The sequence below is a fragment of the Physeter macrocephalus genome, chromosome 12 (genome assembly GCF_002837175.3).
Source record: "Physeter macrocephalus isolate SW-GA chromosome 12, ASM283717v5, whole genome shotgun sequence".
NCBI lineage: Eukaryota > Metazoa > Chordata > Mammalia > Artiodactyla > Physeteridae > Physeter > Physeter macrocephalus.
The window spans coordinates 14,877,701-14,903,014 of NC_041225.1; the positions used below are offsets into that span (position 1 = coordinate 14,877,701).

The 25,314-nt window shown below is 42.6% G+C and overlaps 1 protein-coding gene across 1 annotated transcript in view; it reads left to right on the forward strand.

Moving 5' to 3' along the window:
- NPHP1 (nephrocystin 1) overlaps positions 1-25,314 on the forward strand; it is a 106,214-nt gene that overhangs the window by 38,392 nt on the left and 42,508 nt on the right. Inside the window, 7 exon segments of the mRNA XM_024129833.3 lie at positions 3,541-3,615; positions 6,115-6,225; positions 7,300-7,382; positions 9,241-9,317; positions 10,490-10,589; positions 21,662-21,774; positions 23,803-23,876. Coding sequence (XP_023985601.1) covers positions 3,541-3,615; positions 6,115-6,225; positions 7,300-7,382; positions 9,241-9,317; positions 10,490-10,589; positions 21,662-21,774; positions 23,803-23,876 — 633 coding nt within the window.

The window sequence follows — 25,314 nt, forward strand, 5'->3', positions numbered from 1 at the left end:
AAAAAAAAAAAAAAAAAAAAAATATATATATATATATATATATATATAAAATGCTTGTCAAATAATTCCAATATCTGTGTCATCTCACATTGGTATCTTTTGATACCAATCTCATTCACGTTGAGATTTTCCTGGTACTTGGTATAATGAATGATTTTTTTTCTTTTTTTTTTATTGTATCCTGGACATTTTGAGGGTTGGGAGTCTCTGGATCATAATAAGTTTAACTTCTATTTTAGCAGGCCTCTGACACCATTACTGCCAGGTGAGAATGGAAGTCCAGATTCCCCACTTGGCCTCTGCTCACACCCCTGGGGGTACGTGTGCCTCCTTACTTTTGGGCCCTAATGGAAGTTCAGGCTCCTCTCTAAGCCTCCAGAGACAGCACTCACCGTGTCATTCCTCAGGACCTGTGACCCCTAGTCAGCCCACTTTCCTGTCTCCATTCTGGACATTACAAGAAGATAAAAAATAAGGTTTCTGAATTTCATTGTGTTAAATTTTCCATCAAAAAAGGAACTGTGAACAAATGATGAACTCTAGCTAATGATATGCATGCTAATGTATTTAGAGAAAAGTTTACTTATGTCTGCAAGTTTGCAGTGTATCAAGAAATTAGGTGAATTGATGGATGGACAGAAGATATATGTGATAAAGCAAGTATAGTAAAATATTGATGGCAGAATCTAGGTGATAAGCTTATGGGTGTTCACTATAAGTTTCTTTTAACTTGTCTGGTGTATTTGACACATTTCATAATTAACCACCATTGTATGTTTCATCCTTAAAAATTGATTGAAAACCCTTGAGAACTCAGAAAGAAATAATACATCAACTAATTGTATTAGTTTTGCCAATAATAAAAGAAATAGAGAACAAGTGTAAATCTCACATTTAGACTCTTACCTTAGAACATTACAGTCTTCCAGTTTGTTTATCCTTTTCCTTTTACATGTATTTTATACCACAATCTGACTTTTACTGGAATTAGCAATATTTGTTAAATTAGTAACTATTTCAAATACATAGAAACATGCAGAAAAAAACATAACAGCCACCCATGGCCTTGTCACTTGTTCTATTGAAGCCTCTCAGTTTGCAATATGTAAATGTTTAGCCTACCTATTTAGCTGTAGATTATTCTCAAAAATCTAAAATCACTCTGTATTTCTTTCTCCTAACACACCAAAGATACTAACATGCTTTAGCTACCTACTGCCCCATCTTGTCATAGTTGCCTAGAAGTTTTTTGGGTTTTGTTTTAATGCAAACAAATCTGTATTTTTAAAAACAATAACTATGTAATTACGTATAGTGACATATTTTGTTAATATCTATGCTCAGGGTTGTTCCTTGTATTGTTAGTATTTGATGTCTTCATGTGTCCTTAGAAGCACATTTTATGCAGAAGATATTTTACCCTCCCCCCCGCAGCCAAGCCCCACCAATCTAATGGTGTTTTGGTTGCTACCAGCAATACTACCCCCACCTCCAAACTCCAGTCCAGAACCAGATCTTACAGTGGAGTTTATCATTCTTGATCTAAGGTGATGTCAGGGACATCACCGATTCATTTAAAGGTTCACTTGTTTACTTGGTTCTGATCCTGGTGTCATGGCTCCATCTTTGTCCTCCTTCCTGCTTAGGCTCTTTACTTCCTATGAGGAGGAAGCTTGGCCACCATCTTTCTTCCACCCTACTGGCTTCAAGCAATAAGGCTGTCTCTGTTCCTCTATCATGTGTTGAGTACCATTAGCCTCTGTAACATACAAATCCGCTCCTTGTCACCACATCCCGCTCTAGACTCAGAGCCCAGGAGACCCCCAGTTTTAGTCTCACCCTATTCTTTGTTTATCTCTTCTGTTTATGGGCCACTGAAATATTCATCTCACTTTTGAGTCCTCCTCTGTCTTTTTAAGTGTCACTGCTTTACGTTTGGAGCAGAGCAGCTGTGTTGAAGCATAAATTCATCTTGAGCAGAAGTCCTTATGCATTCTTTTGTTTGTTTGTTTTTTTAATATTTATTTATTTATTTGGCTGCACCGGGTCTTAGTTGCGGCACACGGGATCTTCGTTGCGACACGCGGGATCTTTTAGTTGCGGCATGTGGAATATTTAGTTGTGGCATGCGGGGTCTAGTTCCCTGATAAGGGACCGAACCCAGGCCCCCTGCATTGGGAGCACGGAGTCTTAACTGCTGGACCACCTGGCAAGTCCCCCTTATACATTCTTGGTGCAGTTTGCTAAGTGGAAAAATCTCTAAAATTTTGAATCCTTGATTATTTCATCCTTATGCTCTGAGCCAGTCATTCACCCTCTCTCGAGGCAGTTTTCTCAAATGTATCATGAGATGTTTGGACTAAGTCCTTTTTAGCTCTCAGGGTCAGTAACTCAAGAAGGTTGTAAAATTATCAAGCAGAAGAAGTTATTCCTCAATCAAAATCAGCATTCTCCAAGTTGAGAAGATAAAAGCAGAGATAGTATGAGATCTCAATTTCAATGATTGCAAAGGACTTCTTAGATATTAGAAGTGGAGAACACTTCTTGAAAAACCAAGAAGGACCTTAGAATAAATAAAATGCAGTCTTAGATTAGACACCAGATAGTAATCAAAAGGAGTTTGTACTCCAAGAGCCCAGTCTGAGAATATGTATCATTTTAGAAAGGGCTTAAATAAATTCATTTATATTAGTTGTGGAAGGAAATGGAGACTTTCTCTGTGGAAAACAACTTAGCTGCCCATAAGATCCTCCTAGTTGCCTACCAATAGCGACACAGAGGGCAGTGAATTGAATTTGACCTCATAGGACACGTTCAGGATGATTTCTAATTATTTTTAAAGCTTAGTTTTAGAAATGCTGTACTAAAATATTTTTATCTAAAATAAAAATTGTATATTATCTATTCTTCTGGAAAATGTCAGTTTTGGCCATAACGTTATAGAATTTGAACTCTTTTTTTAAAATAGTTTTTGCTCCTTTTGTATTGTATTGATTTGTGTATATTATAGGACTAACTTCTTAAAATAGCATTTTATAAGAGATTAAAGTCCAGGAAAAATATACTTTATGGGCTTAGGGATCTTGAAGAAAACTGTAACCGTGTATCTGAGCTGGTAGCAGTGTCTGTCTTGACGGCAGGGTAATGGATTGCACATAAAATGCTCTTGTGGGTCATATTTCTTAAAAGGTCGTTCCTACCTAAAATTTCTCTGAATTTTCTGGTTAATCTATCTCATATATTAAGTATTTCACTTAATACAATTTATCACTAGTGCAAAGATCTGAGTCTGAATTCATTTGTCAGTTCTTTCGTTGTGTTGTAAGTGCTGTAACACTTGTTTTTTTGTTAATCATTTTAAATGTTATGTATGTATAATACTTGATGTGAAAAGAAAAAAGAATTACAGAATTACACAAAGTAAGAAATAAAATATCCCCCTCTTCCTCTGCCCAACTGTTAACTGTTTGGGACGTGGAAGTGGTAACGTTTCAAAGAGCTTTCTACAATATGATTTCAAATGGGAAAATCTCATTTCAGGTTCTGAGCAACATTCATACCGTCAGGGCCACATGGCAACCTAAGAAACCCAAAACATGGACCTTTTCTCCCCAGGTAAGTAATCTGCTTGCTTGTGAATGGAAGTAAGCAGAATGGAATGAAACATGAACTTCCTTTACCTGATAAGTATTATATGATTAATTTCTAAGGCAAGATTGTCAAAATGTATTCCTGAAATAATATATTTGTATTTAACACAGAATATATGGGGCCAGAATTTGAATCTTTAGATTAATGTTCTTTGAGGACTTTGATAACAATTACTCATGTTTCTGACTCACCAAAGTTATAATGCCTATGAGTCATCTCATTCAATGGATCACAAGGTTTAATTCTAGAAAATTCCCTCTGATGAAAAATGAAAACAGAAAGAGAAAACTTAGGAAGTGTTTTTCAAAAATGCAATCTCCAACTGTGCTCATGAGAGTTGTGCTTTCTTCAGATAAAAATCAAGGGTGACGCCTAGGGAACTGGTCATTACACCCAGGGGTTGTCAAGACTGGGACAAACAAAGGCTGGAATGAGGTTAAGTGGCTTGAAACCACCGAGTCAGTGACACTAGGTGCCAGTGGAGACGAAGATATCTTTATGTTCTTTTAATAATATTAATTTTCTATAGTTCTATTTACTCTTTTTCTACCTCCAGAGTTTCATTACTTCCTTCCCACAACTAACTCCCTTATGTCACTGCCCCTGAGAACCCTTCATTAACCTTCTCCTATTGCATCAGAAGATCTTACAGCAAGATAGAGGTTCACGGAGAGGACACAGCATGTGGAGGAGGCCCGGCCACCTCGCCTGTGGGCTGTGTGTGTCCATACTTGTCTACCACACGACTCCTATAAGTCCAGTTTGATCTTCTAAGCATCCCACTGCTTACATTTTTAAAAATTGTAACAATGTAATTGTTCTACTCCTTTTTCTGTTAATTTCCTTTTATTTTTTTTATGTTTTGGCCGCCCCACGTGGAGTGCGGGATCTTAGTTCCCCGACCAGCGATCGAACCCGTGCCCCCTGCAGTGGAAGGGCAGAGTCTTAACCACTGGACCGCCAGGGACGTCCCCCTACTGCTTCCATTTTGACACAGTTCTTCACAATTCTGATAGTGCGTCTCTGTGCATGTGAAGTGGTTAGGGTCGAATTTTCCAAGGTTTTCCTGGATATAAAGATGAACTGTTTGGAGGGGTAAATAATATGTGTATGTTGCTTTGTTGAATGAAATTAAGCGTCCTTAGGTGCGAGGCATTCTTCCTAGGTGCTGTGGGAGCTTACACGTTAGTAGAGAAGACACATGTAACAGCAATATCCTCTGCTTATGGAGCTCTGACCGCGTGCCAGGCGCGGAGGTAGGCCGTTACGTGCATTTTCTCATCTAATCCTTAGAGTTGCTCTAAGGGGGGGGGTGGTGCTGTTGATAACTGTCCCATGGGCAGAATGTAATGTCACACAGGCAGCACTTGGGGATCCAAGTGCTGTGGGAGCACAGAGGAGGGTGGAATTAATTCTAGTCCTTAGGCTCAGGGAAGGTTTTACAGAAGAGAAACTAAACTTTGAAGGATGGGTAGGATTTTATAGGCAAGGAAGAGGGATGTAGTTGTCCAGGGAGGGGGAATGGAAAGGGCAGAAGGGAAGGGAAGGAAAGGAAAATTTCCAAGGCACGCCTGAGGAAAGTTGAGCAAGTGTGTGTGCAGTCTACAATTTTAGTTCTGTTTCCAAAGGACAGCGGTTAAAATAAATATAAATATCAGGGAATTTCCTGGTGGTCCAGTGGTTAGGACTCCGCACCTCCACTGCAAGGGGCACGGGTTCGATCCCTGGTCGGGGAACTAGGATCCCGCGTGCCGCGTGGCACAGCCCCTGCCAAAGAAATCTTATCATATGTCCAACTATTTTTGTGATACCTCTGAAGACCTTGGTACAGTGCTTGTTTCACATTAGCCTCTGCTCTAAGCATAGAGTAAGTGAACGTAAAGGTAGTTTTCTTCAACACAAAAATTACATTTTAAAATTTCAAATCATTGGTATAGATGAGTCCAATTCATCTGCTTTTTGTTTCCTTTAAAAGACCTTTATTATGATGCAGCGGCATAAACTGCTTATAGAGGAATAGAGCTGAACCTTCCCTCCATTTTTAAAAAATTTATTTTATTGAAGTGTAGTTGATTTACAATGTTGTTAACGTCTGCTGTACAGCAAAGTGATTCAGTTACACATATATATACATTCTTTTTCATATTCTTTTCCATTGTGAATCAGTTATACATATACATATGTTCCCATATCTCTTCCCTCTTGTGTCTCCCTCCCTCCCACCCTCCCTATCCCACCCCTCTCATGGTCACAAAGCACAGAGGTGATCTCCCTGTGCTATGCGGCAGCTTCCCACTAGCTATCTAATTTACATTTGGTAGTGCATATATGTCCCTGCCACTCTCTCACTTCGTATGACAGGATATTGAATATAGTTCCCTGTGCTATCAGTAGGACCTCATTGTTTATCCTCCAACCATTTTTCATGTTTATTAGTAATTTTCGTTTTTGGTATCATTTCAGGTTACTGGCATCTTGCCCTGCTTGCTTGATGGTGACTGTTTCATCAGGTCCAATTCTTCTTCTCCAGATCTTGGAATATTATTTGAACTTGGAATTTCTTATATTCGCAATGTATGTCAGTTGAAAGATAAAGCTTTCTAATGTGTCAGTTAAAGGGGAAGTTTTCCCTTTTGTCTGTCTTTAGTAAAATAATCGAGGTTTTTATGTGTAATAGAATTTTAATCTCTTGAGGTATGAGTGACAGTGATTCTAATTTTTTTATGATGCTGCTTTTCCAGTAGTGTTTAAAATAAGTGTACTTGTTTACATTTATAGCTTGAGCGAACTCCCGTGCTTTTAAAGAATGAAGATTGGAAAAACATGAGACCTTGCAGAAAGTGATAAAAGATGCTCAGCGGCTTTGCAGCACAGTGCTTTAGCTCCGTCCTGGAGGGTCAGAGTGCCCCTAACCTTGTGAATGAGGGTTCTAATGAAGGGACCTGGCAGAGGCCTAATTTTTATAAAGGGAACACCAGAAACTTGGATTAATTTACATCATATAGACTATTGAATCAGTGGGTTCGGGTCTGTGGTAATAATTATATATTTCCATATTCCAGTAATAGCTTGATAGGTGTAGTATGTGTGCTTGGCCTCGTGATAACCCAGAGAGCCAATTTTTATTACGTTAATGGTGTAATACCGTCCTTTCATTTCCTTAAGGCAAATTCATCCGTCCGCTGCGGGTGGTAGGACAGGGGCAGGTCCCCCAGGTGAACCCCAGACGCCTCTGACAATTGACAGTGGGGTTAAGTTCTAAGCAGAAGGACCCCTGAATGCTTTAAGTGGCTCGTTCCATTTCATACTGAGACAGAGCCTCCTACTCTCGTGTATATTGAGGTGATCTGCAGTCATCCCACAGCATATTTAGGTCACTCAAGAAGCAATAGTAATGGTTGTCATATCATCAGCTTTAGGGGTTTTTCAGGAGCAATTTAACGAGAGAAGATTTTCACTTTACATCCTGCCTTTACCATCTGGCCTGCAAGTCAAATGGGACTCCACTGGGTTTCACTTTGTTTTCTTGTGAAGAATTTTTTAGTTCTAAAGGCAAATACTAGTTTTATTCGTTTTAGAAGAACTTGGTACGTGCTTATAGATTTGACTGATTCAGACATAAGTTTCATACACTTTTTTATTTTCTAGTCAACTGGTGAGAGAGGAGAATTAAGTTGTGGCTGGGTGTTTCTTAAACTTTTTGATGCCAGTGGAATTCCTATTCCAGCAAAGTAAGTTGGCTTATATATTCCTTCCAAACGTGTAATTTTGTGGAAATTCATTTTTTAGAATCTAGATACCTCAGGTTTCCAGAGTGTATTATTTACATTTCAGTAACTTGTGTGGAGAGGGCTTTTTTTTTTTTTTTTTTTTTTTTTTTGCGGGACCGAACCCATGTCCCCTGCATCGGCAGGCGGACTCTCAACCATTGCGCCACCAGGGAAGCCCTGGAGAGGGCTTTTAATGTTGATTTTAACGTTCTTTTAGGTAGTATATGAAAACAGCACACATGATCTCGTCCTAGCTGGGAAGAAATGACACATGTAGCAAAGGTATTTTAAAAGATATTTGCACCGGTTGTCTGCTGAGAATATTCTTTCAGTGATTTCCTGTGGTATTAGTACATTTCACAGTGCTGAAATAGAGCCTCATTCTTGCCAAAGAGTGAGAAAGCTGAGTCTGGGGTCCCCAGGTCCTCTGTGACTCCGCCTTTCTTCCGTAGGTGGTACATGGAAATTGTAGCAGCAGCCACTGTAAACAAATTTGAAAATGGGCACACACACACAAATCTAAGTCTGGAAGGTAAGAAACCCACAGAAGAGATACAGACGGGCAGTCACTAGGATGATGACTGAGATCCCAGATTTGGAATGGTAAAATTCAGGTCTGTAGCCTGGGCTCTGTCTGTGTAACTGTAAGCAGGTTGTCTGCAAGCCTCAAGTTTCCCCATCTTTAAAATGGGATCATAATCGTTCCCAAGCCCAAAGGTTTAATTCAGATAAAGCTCCTCTCTTCCATCTTTACTGATACCGCAGGGGTGGGCGTGACCTCCTTACCACTGGACAGAGGTAAAAGCCCTCCTCTGATGTTACCCCAGTGGGAGGGGGAGGGGCAGTCTTATCACACCCAGCCTCCCCAGCCACTGCCTGTAGATGTAGAGGCCCAGGCTTCTTGTGGGTTTTTTTTTTTTTTTTCTGCTTTTGTTTTTTGTCTTTAATACTGTTCAGGGTTTTTCGCTGTGCTTAGTGGGAGGGAAAAGTGTGTTTATCCAATCCTTCTTAAAGTGAAGTCATAGCTTTTTTTTTTAAATGAGGTGGAGGCCTATGTATTGTTACAGAAACATCTCCAATGTATATTATTATATGAAAACGGCAAGTTGCAGAATCGTGTGTGTGCTGACTCCACTTGTGTTCACAAAGAGCTGTGTTCGTGTGCGTGTGTGTAAACCGTTCCCAGAGGTTTTCTCTGGGGAGCAGAACTGGGGAGGTGGTGCCACAGGATTAAGGAGGCCTCTTACCTTCTGCTTCCACACTTACAGAGTACGCAACTTTAAACGTGTGTCAGTTTAAGATTTACTGTTTAAATGTATGTGTTTGTCTCCATTTGTATTGAAACAGATAGGACAAGGGGCTACCAAACTAGGGGGGAAAGAAGGGGGGAGGGATTTTTCATTTTTTGTTTATCATTTCTATGCCATTTGAACTTTTTACAACAATCTACATGTTACTTTTATATTTTAAAAATAGTATGAATTCATAATAACTTTATTTCCAATGATGATTTGAAACATTTCAAAAATGCATTTAAGTTACACGAGTCATTAAAGTCAAAAGACCTTAATGACATCAATTAATCTTTCTCATTTTTATGTAGAAAAATGTATTTTCTATGGTTCATAGTTAAGAAAGAGACTTTATTTACTGAGATAATAACCCCATGGAGGTATCAACAACTTTCATTCTCATTTACCAATGAGGCATAAATAAAATGTCTGTGAATGCGTCTGTGCTAAAAAATGTTCCACTACTGACTCTACTGTTTCACAATGTCCATAACATGTATCCATCATGGTATATTTTTCTTTTGTAGAACTTATGAACTCTTCTTGAATGGAGGCACCCCTTATGAAAAAGGTGTTGAAGTGGACCCTTCAGTATCCAGAAGAGGTACCACTCTTCTGTGTTGCTTTCTTTCCTTTCCTTAAAGATTAAACAAGCAGAAGATGCATCGGAGAAGATATCTATAGTATGATAAGCATAACACTTTTCACGTGAATTCACATTTTTTAAAATATGTCATTTGATGTTAAAAGCTTAATCATTTTTATCTAAGTGCTCATTTTCTTGGCAGCATATTTGAGACTCTAACATAGGAAGTGAGGATGCATGAGGACCCTGTATTGGTTCCTTTTCATTGAACACTGGGCTACAGAATTAATAGAATAGGCCAATTCAGTGATTGCCTAGTGCTAGGTCAAAGGGTGTAGACATTTGAAATTGTGGCGTACATACCAGGTTGCCCTCCAGAAATACTGAGCATCTTTTGATGCGTTCATTGACCAGGCACTGTGCTAGATAAAGGGAAAATGGAGAGTAAGGCAGATATGGCCCTTGCCTCTTGGAGCTCAGAGCCTGATGGGTTTGAAACTGCCCTCTTGCTCCTCAGACATCCCCCTCCTTGTTTCGTGATTTAGGACACACGGCACTGCTGCCGCCCCAGCAATGCCAGTCCCACCTTCTTGGAACAGGAAGGAGCTGGGATCTGGGATGCAGCTGGTTCTACTTGGAGTCAGACATGCTTTTTTGTGTGTGTGGGGGGGGTGGGTGGGGGGGTGGTATGCGGTCCTCTCACTGTTGTGGCCTCTCCCGTTGCGGAGCACAGGCTCCGGACGCGCAGGCTCAGCGGCCACGGATCACGGGCCCAGCCGCTCCGCGGCACGTGGGATCTTCCCGGACCGGGGCACGAACCCGTGTCCCCTGCATCGGCAGGCGGACTCTCAACCACTGCGCCACCAGGGAAGCCCCTAGACGTGCTTTTTAAACTCCCTTTTTCTTTGTCATCTGGCAGCAGTGATGCTGTCACGGTATCTGATGTAGTGGCAGCTCCAAGGGTGGGCCGGTTGGGTACATTCTGAAGGTCCTTAGGGCACATCATACTTCATCAGTTCATTTAGGGCGTATGGGCGACTCCTGCCTCTCATACAATTCAGCCCCACTCGTGCTGAAAAAAAACTTCGTCTTATTTTTATATATAAAAAAATTGTATAAAATACTCTATTTTATTATATTCACTGCCTAAGCACTTAAAGTTTTGAGATGTATTTTTTATTTTTTTAAAGCACACGGTAGTGTTTTCCATCAGATGATGACAGTGAGAAGGCAGCCTCAACTTCTAGTAAAACTGAGATCTTTGAACAGAAGATCAAGGAGCATGCTAAGGTCGGTACCTGCTGTTACCTGTCCGGTGAACTTGGGCCCATTCAGCGTTTGTGGACCATCTCTGCTTCTGGCTTCTCCACATGCTTGGTCACCTTGTGTTAGTTATTTTTTTTCCTCACTAATTCTTCTGCCAAGGATCAGTAGGGAAATGGAATAATAATACATTTCAGATTAGCTTATTCTTCTGTTTACCACTTAGCACAAATGATAGATGCGGTCAGAAATAGTATAGAAACTTCTGAGTCGACGGGACTTATCATCCACAGTCCTACCCTTAGGCAACTTTGGAGAACTTTTTTTTTTTTTTTCTGGTACGCGGGCCTCTCACCGCTGTGGCCTCTCCCGTCGCGGAGCACAGGCTCCGGACGCGCAGGCTCAGCGGCCACGGCTCACGGGCCCAGCCGCTCCGCGGCGTGTGGGATCCTCCCGGACCGGGGCGCGAACCCGCGTCCCCTGCATCGGCAGGCGGACTCGCAACCACTGCGCCACCAGGGAAGCCCCTGGGGAACTTTTTTTAATGTCAAGTTTGTTGAGGTATAATTTACACGCAGTAAAATTTGCCCTTTTTAGTTTAAGTTCTTTGCGTTTTGACAAGTATATAAAGTCATAACTACCACACAGTCAAGATAGAGAATATTTCCATCACTCTAAACAGTGGACTGATGCCCCTTTGTAATCAGCTCTCCAGCTCTGGTCTCAGGCTACTGCTCCTCTGTTTTCTTTCCCGACAGTTTTGCCTTTTCCAGAATGTCCTACACATGGACTCACACGATACATAGCCTTTTGAGTCTGGCTTCTTTCATTTAGCGTAGTGGGAATGAAAGCGAAGTGGGATCTTCCCGGACCAGGGATCAAACCTGTGTCCCCTACACTGGCAGGCAGATTCTTAACCACTGTGCCACCAGGGGAGTCTTTGCCCATTTTAATAAATGATTAGTGGTAGCTGTTGGTGGTTTTAATTTGCATTTTCTTCAGGGAGATTTTGCACTGGTAGAATCCCAGGTCGATCCATTTCTACCTCAGTAACCTCTTGGACAAGTCATTTACCATCTTTCTCAGGGTCTCAAGGTCTACGTCTTTAAAATGGACATAATATTAGCCCCGTCAGGCTCTAAAGAGGTTTAAGGAAAAGAAAATATATAAAACACTTAGCTAGTACATGGCACACAGTAACACACAGTAAGCACCAGCTATAATTATTACTATTATATAGTAATAGCTATATTACCAACAGCTATGGCTGTTACTATTACTATTATTATTATCATATGTCTAGATAAATGTAAATATAATGACAGGTGGCTGGCAGTGTCATCAGATTTGTTCAAATGAGGATGTGCTATGTAGCTGGTAAGATCAGGGGGATTCAAAATAAGCTTTGAAGGTTTGGAAGAGGTGCCATTTGATGATGTGGAGATGTGGAGAGTACACAGTGGACAGGAGGGGCTGAGGAAAGAGCGTGGCTCGGGAACAGAGACTGATGCAGTTGACTGGTCCCACAGTGACCTGCTCTCTGCTCGCGGATTATCAGGAAGGAAGCAGGGAACCTTGGCCCACCTCTGTGAATGGTTGCTTTTCTCATTCTAGATCAGCCTCCCAGTTTAAATATCCCTTGTCCTTATCTCTAGTACTGAAATGTGTATTGTAATTATAGTGTTAACAGTTAAATCTTTCAATAACCATTAATTATGTGTTCATGGGTAGTATGCATTCTCTTGGCTTTTTTTTTTCCTGGATGTTCATAGAGCCTATAAATTCCCTTTTTTTGGCCAATCTTTCCTTGGACAGTTTCTATTTTTCCAGATTAATTAAAGAAGCACAGTAGTGGTCTTTGTAGAAGAAAAGCTAGAATCCTGTTTGACCTCATTCTTTCTACTTCTTCAGCCTCCCGCTATACCCCTCTTGTTGATAAGCTTTCGAGAGTACGAAGCACTCCCAAGCATGTCTGTCAAGTACAGCTCTTAATAGTGTTTCTTTGGCCCCAAATATCAGCTTGCAGATACGCTTTACAATCTAGACATCAAATCTGACTTGGGTGTGCGGCGGTCAGATGGGCGGGCCCATTCTCCCAAAGCAGCGAACGTTCTTCTGTATGCTGGGTTCTCAAAGAAGGGTCCCAGGTCCTCATCCCCTGACCTCAGGAACTGAGCCCTTGTTGGTTACAGCATACAGTAGGCACCCAAAAAATGTTTGTGAAATAATTTTCAAGCAGAGCTCTTCCTGCTGGTGTACAGGTGGTCGGGAGCTGTGCTCTGCCTTCTGCGGCCCCTGGCCTCCCCCACCTCGTCTTGGTGCGCGCTCCCGTCTCCTCGCAGAGCCCCGAGAGAGACCTGAGCACCGTCTTAAAATTGCCGCTCCACTTTGCCTGATTCAGAAACGCGCTCTGCTCTCCTGGCAGTGTCAAGCGTGGGCCGCGGGGCTCGCCGGCCTCAGGCAGGCTCTACCAGAGGCAGGCCGTGGGCATGGTGAAGCCAGAGGCCTTGGGCCCTACTGCCGGGCCACGGGCTGGGGTGCGAGGGCTGTGCCGTGGGTGCAGGATGAGAGGCGTGCACGCTGGAGGTGGAGCCTGAGGCGGGGCTGACCCTTCTCGGTCTCCTCTCCCTGACCTGCCACCTGCAGTGAGCGGGGAAAGAAGGCAGGTGATGCTACCAACAGCCCTCCGCCTTCTCCGAAAGCCCATCCCACCTCTGTCCCCACTCTCCCGTGCTTAAGAACTTCATCTTTTGGGATTTCCCTGGCGGTCCAGTGGTTAAGACTCCACGCTTCCACTGCAGGGGGCACGAGTTCCATCCCTGGTCGGGGAACTAGGATGCCACGTGCCGCAAAAGAAAAAACAAGACCAACCTTTTCTGGTACGCGGGCCTCTCACCGCTGTGGCCTCTCCCGTCGCGGAGCACAGGCTCCGGACGCGCAGGCTCAGCGGCCACGGCTCACGGGCCCAGCCGCTCCGCGGCGTGTGGGATCCTCCCGGACCGGGGCGCGAACCCGCGTCCCCTGCATCGGCAGGCGGACTCGCAACCACTGCGCCACCAGGGAAGCCCCTGGGGAACTTTTTTTAATGTCAAGTTTGTTGAGGTATAATTTACACGCAGTAAAATTTGCCCTTTTTAGTTTAAGTTCTTTGCGTTTTGACAAGTATATAAAGTCATAACTACCACACAGTCAAGATAGAGAATATTTCCATCACTCTAAACAGTGGACTGATGCCCCTTTGTAATCAGCTCTCCAGCTCTGGTCTCAGGCTACTGCTCCTCTGTTTTCTTTCCCGACAGTTTTGCCTTTTCCAGAATGTCCTACACATGGACTCACACGATACATAGCCTTTTGAGTCTGGCTTCTTTCATTTAGCGTAGTGGGAATGAAAGCGAAGTGGGATCTTCCCGGACCAGGGATCAAACCTGTGTCCCCTACACTGGCAGGCAGATTCTTAACCACTGTGCCACCAGGGGAGTCTTTGCCCATTTTAATAAATGATTAGTGGTAGCTGTTGGTGGTTTTAATTTGCATTTTCTTCAGGGAGATTTTGCACTGGTAGAATCCCAGGTCGATCCATTTCTACCTCAGTAACCTCTTGGACAAGTCATTTACCATCTTTCTCAGGGTCTCAAGGTCTACGTCTTTAAAATGGACATAATATTAGCCCCGTCAGGCTCTAAAGAGGTTTAAGGAAAAGAAAATATATAAAACACTTAGCTAGTACATGGCACACAGTAACACACAGTAAGCACCAGCTATAATTATTACTATTATATAGTAATAGCTATATTACCAACAGCTATGGCTGTTACTATTACTATTATTATTATCATATGTCTAGATAAATGTAAATATAATGACAGGTGGCTGGCAGTGTCATCAGATTTGTTCAAATGAGGATGTGCTATGTAGCTGGTAAGATCAGGGGGATTCAAAATAAGCTTTGAAGGTTTGGAAGAGGTGCCATTTGATGATGTGGAGATGTGGAGAGTACACAGTGGACAGGAGGGGCTGAGGAAAGAGCGTGGCTCGGGAACAGAGACTGATGCAGTTGACTGGTCCCACAGTGACCTGCTCTCTGCTCGCGGATTATCAGGAAGGAAGCAGGGAACCTTGGCCCACCTCTGTGAATGGTTGCTTTTCTCATTCTAGATCAGCCTCCCAGTTTAAATATCCCTTGTCCTTATCTCTAGTACTGAAATGTGTATTGTAATTATAGTGTTAACAGTTAAATCTTTCAATAACCATTAATTATGTGTTCATGGGTAGTATGCATTCTCTTGGCTTTTTTTTTTCCTGGATGTTCATAGAGCCTATAAATTCCCTTTTTTTGGCCAATCTTTCCTTGGACAGTTTCTATTTTTCCAGATTAATTAAAGAAGCACAGTAGTGGTCTTTGTAGAAGAAAAGCTAGAATCCTGTTTGACCTCATTCTTTCTACTTCTTCAGCCTCCCGCTATACCCCTCTTGTTGATAAGCTTTCGAGAGTACGAAGCACTCCCAAGCATGTCTGTCAAGTACAGCTCTTAATAGTGTTTCTTTGGCCCCAAATATCAGCTTGCAGATACGCTTTACAATCTAGACATCAAATCTGACTTGGGTGTGCGGCGGTCAGATGGGCGGGCCCATTCTCCCAAAGCAGCGAACGTTCTTCTGTATGCTGGGTTCTCAAAGAAGGGTCCCAGGTCCTCATCCCCTGACCTCAGGAACTGAGCCCTTGTTGGTTACAGCATACAGTAGGCACCCAAAAAATGTTTGTGAAATAATTTTCAAGCAGAGCTCTTCCTGCTGGTGTACAGGTGGTCGGGAGCTGTGCTCTGCCTTCTGCGGCCCCTGGCCTCCCCCACCTCGTCTTGGTGCGCGCTCCCGTCTCCTCGCAGAGCCCCGAGAGAGACCTGAGCACCGTCTTAAAATTGCCGCTCCACTTTGCCTGATTCAGAAACGCGCTCTGCTCTCCTGGCAGTGTCAAGCGTGGGCCGCGGGGCTCGCCGGCCTCAGGCAGGCTCTACCAGAGGCAGGCCGTGGGCATGGTGAAGCCAGAGGCCTTGGGCCCTACTGCCGGGCCACGGGCTGGGGTGCGAGGGCTGTGCCGTGGGTGCAGGATGAGAGGCGTGCACGCTGGAGGTGGAGCCTGAGGCGGGGCTGACCCTTCTCGGTCTCCTCTCCCTGACCTGCCACCTGCAGTGAGCGGGGAAAGAAGGCAGGTGATGCTACCAACAGCCCTCCGCCTTCTCCGAAAGCCCATCCCACCTCTGTCCCCACTCTCCCGTGCTTAAGAACTTCATCTTTTGGGATTTCCCTGGCGGTCCAGTGGTTAAGACTCCACGCTTCCACTGCAGGGGGCACGAGTTCCATCCCTGGTCGGGGAACTAGGATGCCACGTGCCGCAAAAGAAAAAACAAGACCAACCAACAAAAAAACCCTTCGTCTTTGTTTAGCCAGATTTCTCTGCTTGAAGGAGAAAGGACAGGGGCTCTTTTTGTTATGCCAAGGGACCTACAAAAATGCGGGCAAGGCCAAGGGTGGGAAGCCCAGTTACAATCTGCATTAGTGCCCAGTTTCCCCAGTATCCTTGCTGGTTGGCTTCATCCTGCCCTCTCACCAGCCAGCAGTCTTCCGTGTGCGTCTCGTTTGGCTGTCAGGAGCCCTGTGAAAATCCGATGAATCAACGTGGACTCGTCTCCTTGACCAAAGAAACAGCCCCAGAATCCTGTCCCTGGGTCTCCTTTGATGGAGACAACTCTGATCGCGTTGACCCTCAGCTGAGACGGAAGAGGGTCGAGCAAATAGATCCTCCCGTTTCACCAAGACTTGCCTTTCTGATTTTGGAGCTGTTTTTTGATGCGGTTTAACTTGGTGTGATTTGGCCAGATGCATGCTTTTAAGCCTCTGATGAGGGAAAGCGCTGAATTTAGACCCAGACTCCCAGAGCACGGGTTCTGAATACCGAGAAATACTGGTCTGTGGCAGTAGGCTACATGCCTGTATATACATTTGCTACAAATTTGTTTATTTTCCTTTGCCTTTTTGATGTATGCCATCTTTTTTCCTCTGTTACTTCCATTATATTATTGCTAAAAACAAATGAAGCAATAGTGTTGCTTGCCGGGGGCCCAGTATCATGTTTATTGCCCTTCTGTTGGTCTGTCTGTGAGGTCAGAAAGAAGTATATCTTTACTTCTTCAGCTCAGAGCTTCCTGGTCGCCTTGGATTTGGGAAAATCAAAAGATTTCCCTAAAGGAAGCTCTGATAAAGAGCCAGCACTGTTGCTTCATGTTATGGGGAGGTGCCAGAAGGAAAGGAGTGCCTGCGCCGTGGGCGCTGAAGGCCTCTACTGCAGGCTGGCCGCAATGCCTGCCAGACAGAGCAGGCCGGTCTGGGAGAGAAGGGGAGGAGAGAATGGAAGGAAGGTTCCACCCCTTCCCCTCGTAAAATTAATGTCTGTTTTTCAGCGTGAGACATGAGTTTGGGCATGCTGCTGAAACACTGCCCACATGAGCCATAGACCAGAGGGCGGAGTGTAGAACAACCCTTGGGAATCACAGCATGAACACTGAGAAGGCATGTGGTGGCATCGAGGCAGCTTAAATGTTCCCCTGCAGCCAACCTGAAATCTAGGTCAGGTATATACAAGATCAGAATTTTAGCAGGGTTGGAAAAAGATGACTTCTGGCTCTGTGTATGAAATGCTCTGTATGAGTATAAGTGTGGTAAGAGAATCTGTCTTGTGTTTTGGGACATTTCTAGAAAGGCAAGGGTTAGGGAGCGGTCAAGGATACGTATCTAAATTCCGTGAAACCAGTCATAGGGACCCATTCATTACTCCTGCACCATCCCCGGGGTCACATTCATTCTGTTCTCTTTCAGCAGGCTGGAAGCCTGGATGTTACCTCTGTGATCAATTTTCCCTTCTAAAATTCTCATCCTAGAAGTTAGAATGAAGGATTATTTTCTGAAGTTAAAGTCTCTTTTAACTTTAGGTGGTTTCCCTTAGCCCAAAGACATCTTCCTCTTGATAGAGGACATTGTTTGCAAGGTTTTCGAGATTTCCTATACGGTCATTCTTCATGCTTGGTGACAGAGTTCATGTATTTCTAAAAATAACACAGAAAATGTGTGTTTAGAATGATTCAAGACATTTTCGTGAGTATCTGCTAAGGTTAGCTCTGGGCTCAAAATTCCCAGTAAGTATTTAGTGTGTACCAGGTGTCGGGTTTTAAAGCGCTCACTTGTTGTATTTCCAGATTATATTTTGAAATCTCAATATTGAAATTTTATTTCTATTTTTTTATTCCCAAGTATTTTCTTTCTTTCAATGCTATTAGATATGCTATTAAATGAAATTAAAGTTTTAATTTCCTTTTCAAATTGTTCATTGTTAGTATATAGAAACATGACTGATTTGTGTATGTTGATTTTATATCCTGCAACTTTGCTGCATTTGTTTATTAGTTCTAACGGTTTTGTGTGTGTGTGTGTGTGTGTGTGTGTGTGTGTGTGTGTGTAATCTTTAGGGTCTTCTACATATGAAATCACGTTGTGTGTGAACAGAGATCATTTTACTTCTTTTTTTTTCTAACTTAGATGCTTTTTATTCATTTTTCTTGCCTGACTGCTCTGGCTAGGGCTTCCAGTAATATGTTGAATAAAAGTGGTGAAAATGAGCGTCCTTGTCTTGATCTTGATCTTGATCTTGGAGGGAAAGCCTCCAGTCTTCTCCACTGAGTATGAGGTTAACTATGGGATTTTCACATATGGCCATTATTATGTTGAGATAGTTTCCTTCTATTCCTAGTTTGTTGGGTGTTTTTATTATGAAAATATGTTGCATTTTGTCAAATGCTTTCAGCATCAGCTAAGAAAATCACGTGTATTTTTTTCCTTGATTCTGTTAATCTAGTGTATTACATCGATTGATTTTCTTATTTTGAACCATCCTTGCCTTCTAGGAATAAATCCTACTTGGTCCTAGTGTATAAAACTTCATGTGCTGTTGAATTATGTCTGCTAGTATTTTGTTGAGGATTTTTTGCATCTGTGTTCATCAGGGATACTGGTCAGTAGTTTTTTTGTTGTGTCTTTGTCTGGCTTTGGTATCAGGATAATGCTGGCTTCACAGAATGAGTTTGGAAGTATTCCTTTCATTTCCGTTTTTCAGAAGAGTTTGAGAGGGATTGGTTTTAATTCTTTAAATGTTTGGTAGAATTCACCAGTGAAGCCATCTGGTCCTGGGGTTTTCTTTGTTGGCATGTTTTAAATTACTATTCAATCTCCTTTCTAGTTATAAGTCTGTTCAGATTTTGTATTTATTATTTAGTCGTGGTAGGTTGTGTGTTTCTAGGAGTATGTCTGTTTTATCTAGATTATCTAATTTGTTGGCATACGATTATTCATAGTACTCTTATAATCCTTTGTAATTTTTGTAAAATCAGTAATAATGTCTCCTTTCATTTCTGATTTTAGTTACTTGAGTCTTCTCTCTTTCTTCTTAGTCAATCTAGCTAAAGGTTTGTCAATTTTATTTGTCTTTTCAAAGAACCAGCTCTGTTTTCATTGATTTTCTCTGTTGTTTTCTATTCTCTATTTTGTTCATTTCTGCTCTCATCTTTATTATTGCCTTTCTTCTGCTACCTTCGGGTTTCATTTGTTTTTCTTTTCAAGTTCGTTAAGGTGTAAAGTTAGGTTGGTGATTTGAAATCTTTCTTCTTTTTTTTTTTTTTTTTTTTTAAAAAAATGTTGGGGGTAGGAATTTTTTTTTTTTTTTTGCTGTGTTATTTTTGCTGTGTTGGCTGGGTCTTCGTTTCTGTGCGAGGGCTTTCTCTAGTTGTGGCAAGCAGGGGCCACTCTTCATCGCGGTGTGTGGGCCTCTCACTATCACGGCCTCTCTTGTTGTGGAGCACAGGCTCCAGACGTGCAGGCTCAGTAGTTGTGGCTCACGGGCCTAGTTGCTCCGCGGCATGTGGGATCCTCCCAGACCAGGGCTCAAACCTGTGTCCCCTGCATTAGCAGGCAGATTCTCAACCACTGCGCCACCAGGGAAGCCCTTTCTTCTTTTTTAATGTAAGTATTTATAGCTATAAATTTTCCCTCTTAACACTGCTCTCACTGCGGCCCATAAGTTTTGGTGTGTTGTCTTTTCATTTTATTTGTCTCAAGATATTTTCTGATTTCCCACGTGATTTCTTCTTTGAGCCATTGGTTGCTTAAAACTATGTTGTTTGATATCCACATATTTGTGAATTTTCCAGTTTTCCTTCTGCTGTTGATTCCTAGTTTCATTCCATTGTGATCAGAAAATGTACTTTGGAAAAAAGAAAATATACTTTGTATAATTTGTCTTTTAAATTGTTAAGACTTGTTTTGTGGCCTAATGTATGACCACATATGTTAGGAGAATGTCCCATGTGCACTTGAGAAAAATGCATATTCTGCTATTGGGCAGAGTGTTCTGTATATGTCGGTCAGTTACAGTTGGTCTGCAGTGTTGTTCAAGTTCTCTTTCCTTATTGATCTTCTGTCTGGTTGTTCTATCCCTTGTTGAAAGTGGGGTATTGAAGTCCCCTACTATGATTGTAGATCTATTTCTCTCTTCACTTTTGTCACTGTTTACTTCATATATTTAGGAGCTCTGATGTTTGTTGTATATGTTTATAACTGTTATATCTTCTTGATGAATTGACCCTTTTATCATTAGATAATATCTTTCATTGTAACAGCTTTTTGGCTTAAGGTCTGTCTTGTCTGACGTTAGTATAGCTATCCCTGCTCTCTTTTGTTTACTATTTGCATGGAATATCTTTAACTATCCTTTCATTTTCAACCTATGAATGTCCTTAGATCTAGAGTGGGTCTCTTGTAGACACAATATAGTTGGATCCTGTTTTTTTAATCCATTCTGCCAATCTATGTCTTTGGGTTGGGGAGTTTCATCCATTTACATTGAAAATAATTACTAATAGGGAAGGACTTAATTGCCATTTTGTTATTTGTTTTCTATATGTTTTAAGGGTTTTTTTGTCCCTCCTTTCCTCCCTTACTGCCTTCCTTTGTTTTTAATTGATTTTTTCTGTAATGATACATTTCGATTTCCTTTGTGTATATTCTATACTTTTTTTTTTGTGGTTACCATGAGGATTACATACAACATCCTAAAGTTCTTACAGTCTATTTTAAACTGATATCAATGTAACTTCAATATCGAAATTTTCTTGTCCTTGAGACCTTACTACAGTATGTACCAGGCATTGCATTAAGCATTCCACATTTACCTCATTTTAATCCTTTTAGTAACCTGAGATGCAGCTATGACTATCTGTGTTCTACAAATGAAGAAACCAAAACACAAGGAGAATAAATAATTAACCCAAAATCACACAGCTAGGAGGTAGCACAGCAAAGTCAGAATTCAGTCTGGTCTGCCACACCCTCCTGTGTTCCACCCAGCACCGGGAACAGTCTGAACTCGTTTCCTCTGCATTCATCACATCAGGTGGGGTGGCAGCATGGCTTTGTTAAAACTTGTAGCTGACTAGTCCCATTCTTTCTAAAACACATAATTGATGACTTTTATTTTTTATTTTTTATCTTATTATTATTTTTGTGTGTGTGTTTGGTACGTGGGCCTCTCACTGTCGTGGCCTCTCCCGTTGCGGAGCACAGGCTCCGGACACGCAGGCTCAGTGGCCATGGCCCACGGGCCCAGCCGCTCCGCGGCATGTGGGATCTTCCCGGACCGGGGCACGAACCCGCGTCCCCTGCATTGGCAGGCGGACTCTGAACCACTGCGCCACCAGGGAAGCCCGATGACTTTTATTTTTTATTCGACGTTTAACATGGGTGTGTATGCGAACATGGAAACACAGGAATGGTAACCCAGAGTTGCAACTTGAAAGTATACACGTAAAAATAAAAGTTTTCTGAAGTTTAACATGGTCAACTTATAGTGGAAGTTTTCCTCAAAATTCTTAAAAATTTTTTTCAATAATGAAGCAAAACTTGAAACTCTTCATTCGAGTAATAAGTATACATTTTAAAAACACCGTAGGTTGGATCGTAGGGGATTGTTTAATGAATACATTTTTTTTCTTCTTTAACAGTCTACTGCCGGAAACATTAATTGGAAGTATGTGCTCCGTTCATTTGTTGATATTTTATCGCCAGATTCTTGGAGACGTGCTCCTGAAAGACAGGATGAGCATGCACAGTGCTGGTGAGAAGTCTTTGCAGTTTCCTTACGTACAACAGTGCATCATGCTTTGAGTAAATGTAACCTCTGCCAGCCTTTATCTTCTGCTTCTGAAGGTGACATTTGGAATAAAATATTTAGAATAGCATCAGTGTCAGTCACTTACTTCAGATGCAAAGCATTTTGCTCAGTGTGCATCCTGTGTGAGCTCCGTATGTGTTCCGTTCTTTACAATATACACTTTTTACCATTCAGATTCTGGGGACTTGAGATCCTAAATTTCAGATATAATCATATTTTCCCTTAATGTCTTTAATGTTTTTACTACGTGTTTGATATGTATATCATCTTTTTGGAAAGAGACCAAAATTACCCAAAATAACTGGTTTTTAATGCAAGAAGTTTAAACATCAATAAAATTGGTGAATCCAGGTAAGAGGTGTTCAGGGGTTCTGTTTTTATTCTTGCAACTTTTTTGTCAGCTTGAAACTTTTTTCAAGTAAAATGTTAAAAAGTAATTTTAAAAAATCAGTGAGCTGTCACACATGATTGAACTCGCACAGAGATATGCATGTGTTGTAAGAATTACCTCCAAAGAAAGCTGAATTTTATTGGATATTCTTTACTGAGTGCCTAGTATATGCCAGGCATTGTGCCAGGACCCAGTGGTGTATGAGACAGGCACCATCATCCCTACTCTCGTGGAGCAACAGACTTCAACCACAAAATTACATCAATAATCCTTTTCAACCTCAAGTGTTCTGAAGGGAAATACACAACAAGAGCGTACCCTAGGAAGACCTGAATTAATTCATAGGATGAGGCAAGGCTTCTCTGGGCAAGGAATATTTAAGATAAGACCTGAGAGAGGAGTTAGACATACAGGGGAGATGGGTGGGGGCGGATCCTTTCTGGATAGAGGGACCAGCATGTCTAAAGACCCAAGGCAAGAAAACCTGAGTGCACTGGAGGGATTGAAACTGAAGGCAGGCCAGTGTGGCTGGACTAGAGGGAGAGGGAGAGAGAGCCCCATGATGACGCGGCTCTCGTGGACAAGTGGAGTTCATGGTTAGACACGAGTCCCCTCCCAGGGACACACCACCTGGATAGGTAGATAGAAATGGAACTACCTAGAGTCAGAGAAGCACCAGCATTTCTCAAGGAATAATTGTAATTCTAAAGGAAGGACAGTTTAAGCCTTGTAGTCATCCCTTGCCTCTGAATTTGTTTCAATGACTCTAGAAAAACTTCACGAACGACCTGACTCCTTAAAGAGGATAAGGCTTATTCGTTTTCCTATAGGTAGGGAGAAGCCCACTCAGAATCGTTGGCTTCATTTGAATATGCGCATCAGAATAAACTTAGTAAGACCTAGAGAGAGGATTTTTCTCTACTGAGGACACAAAAGGTTATAGAAGTCATTGCCCTTGCCGTTTCTGAAGTGTCCTTCCTGGTGGGCCTCTTTGCACAGCCCTCCACCTGCCATCATTGATTGTGAAATATCAGTATTCTCCTGCACGGTATTTAGGCACGTGGTCAGAATCCCCAGCTCCTGATTCCTTCCGATGTCATCCAGCACCATCCGTTGGCCCCAGGCTGGGCAGGAGCTGCCCGCCCTCCACCTCCTTTCCCTTGGGGCCTCCTGGTTCCCACTCAGCCTCCTGAGAGTGTGGGTGCCTCCTAATTGGAAGATTTCTCTTACCACACCACACTTGAGTCATGAGGAGGAAAGAGAGGTTGAAAAAAAAAAACACAGAAAGAAGAACAAAATGTTCTCGTCTTATTCTGTTCAGAGCCACTTTACTCCCACCTAAAAGCTTTATCTACTTGGTACCAGACTCACTTCAGACTTCCCCGGGGTGTGGATATAGGGGCAGATGGAGGCTGAGGGGGCAGCTTCCAGCCCTCCGAGAGGTTAAAGTGGGTAGAATGTGTTATCAACAAATCATGTGGCACAGTCATTTCAATCTGAATGAATGTTTTTATGTCTGTTGCTATAAAATACATTGGCTGAAGTTTATATAAAATCCTTTTTATTCTTTTGTATTTCAGATTTAATTAGTAATCCAGTGCTGGCCACCTTCCCCAAGCTCTTGGAGCAGCCTGACATAATGGATGCACTCAGGGTGGGTAGTATGCATCATGATGGAAACCTGGCGGGTTCTAAGAGCGGTTCGACATACTGCGTACTGAGTTCTGACACCAGCTCTAGGTTTTTGTGGGGTTTGTTCCTTCCCTATTTGGATGATGTCTCCCGATCCCTGTCTATTGTCTAACTAACTTGGTCTCATCTGTCCTTTCTTACTATGGACGTTACTTCCCCCGGGCTGCCTTCCCTGACCCAGTAAGCAGATGGAGTGCCTGCCGTATACCCCATTGCAATCTCCTCCCTATTGTTTGTTCCTTGTCTTAAGATGGCCACCGATTGTGTCCTAAGAGCAAAAATCCAGAATGGTTTGTTAGATACATTTTTTTTAGCATCGTTATTGGAGTATAATTGCTTTACAATGGCGTGTTAGTTTCTGCTTTATAACAAAGTGAATCAGCTATACATATACATATGTTCCCATATCTCTTCCCTCTTGCGTCTCCCTCCCTCCCACCCTCCCTATCCCACCCCTCTAGGTTTGTTAGATAAATTGACTGAGTTTTCAGGGGAGAATCAGGGCATGCATATCATTTTTATTTTAATTTGAAGTTTGTTATCTGTTGTATGAAAAAGCAGCTGGATATTAGGTTGAACCATATGAAATCTCTAATTTTTAGCCATTTATTGGCCTTCAAAAACGGCAGTTTCATAAAGTTCAACTTAAATATTAGAATCAACAAATATTAGGCCTGTGAGGCAAATACTCAGATAACATAAGTGCCGTAGGGGAGGTGTAATCCAGGTCCTTGCAGATTTAAAGAAGGCAGCGTATGAGGATCAGGAGCCTGTTTCATTAAAGAGGTCCTCAGTGAGATGCACCTGATACAAGCCTGGGGGCCAAGTCGGGTTTCGACATACTGAGATGGGAGAAGAAGACATCACAGGCGGGAGGGTCAGCAGACACGAGCAAACATTTTGAGGCAGGAAGGAATAGGGCGTGTTCTTGAGGAGAGCCGATGAGCCAGTCTGGCATGTCGTCAGATGGATGTCATGTCGTCTGTAGACGGTCAAGGTCGATCTCAGTCTCATCCCGTGGGTGAAGGGTGTGGGAGGTGGTGGGCAATCCATGAAGGGTTTTGCTTTCGGAACCCCGGACGGCACAGAGACGTGGAGAAGCGCATGCGCGGGAGGGAGGGGCGCTGTGCTGGGAGGTGAGTCCTCTTGATAAGGAGGGAGGTCATAACGGCCTGGTGGAGTTGGACGGAGGAAGCATCATCTACAGAGGTTTTTATTAGACTTTGAAACTGATTTCACGTGCTGGTTTGGCTGGGGCGGGGGTGTCAACAGTCATGATGAGGTTTTAGCAAAAAGATGTAAGAGGGCTTCCCTGGTGGCGCAGTGGTTGAGAGTCCGCCTGCCGATGCAGGGGACGCGGGTTCGTGCCCCGGTCCGGGAAGATCCCACGTGCCGCGGAG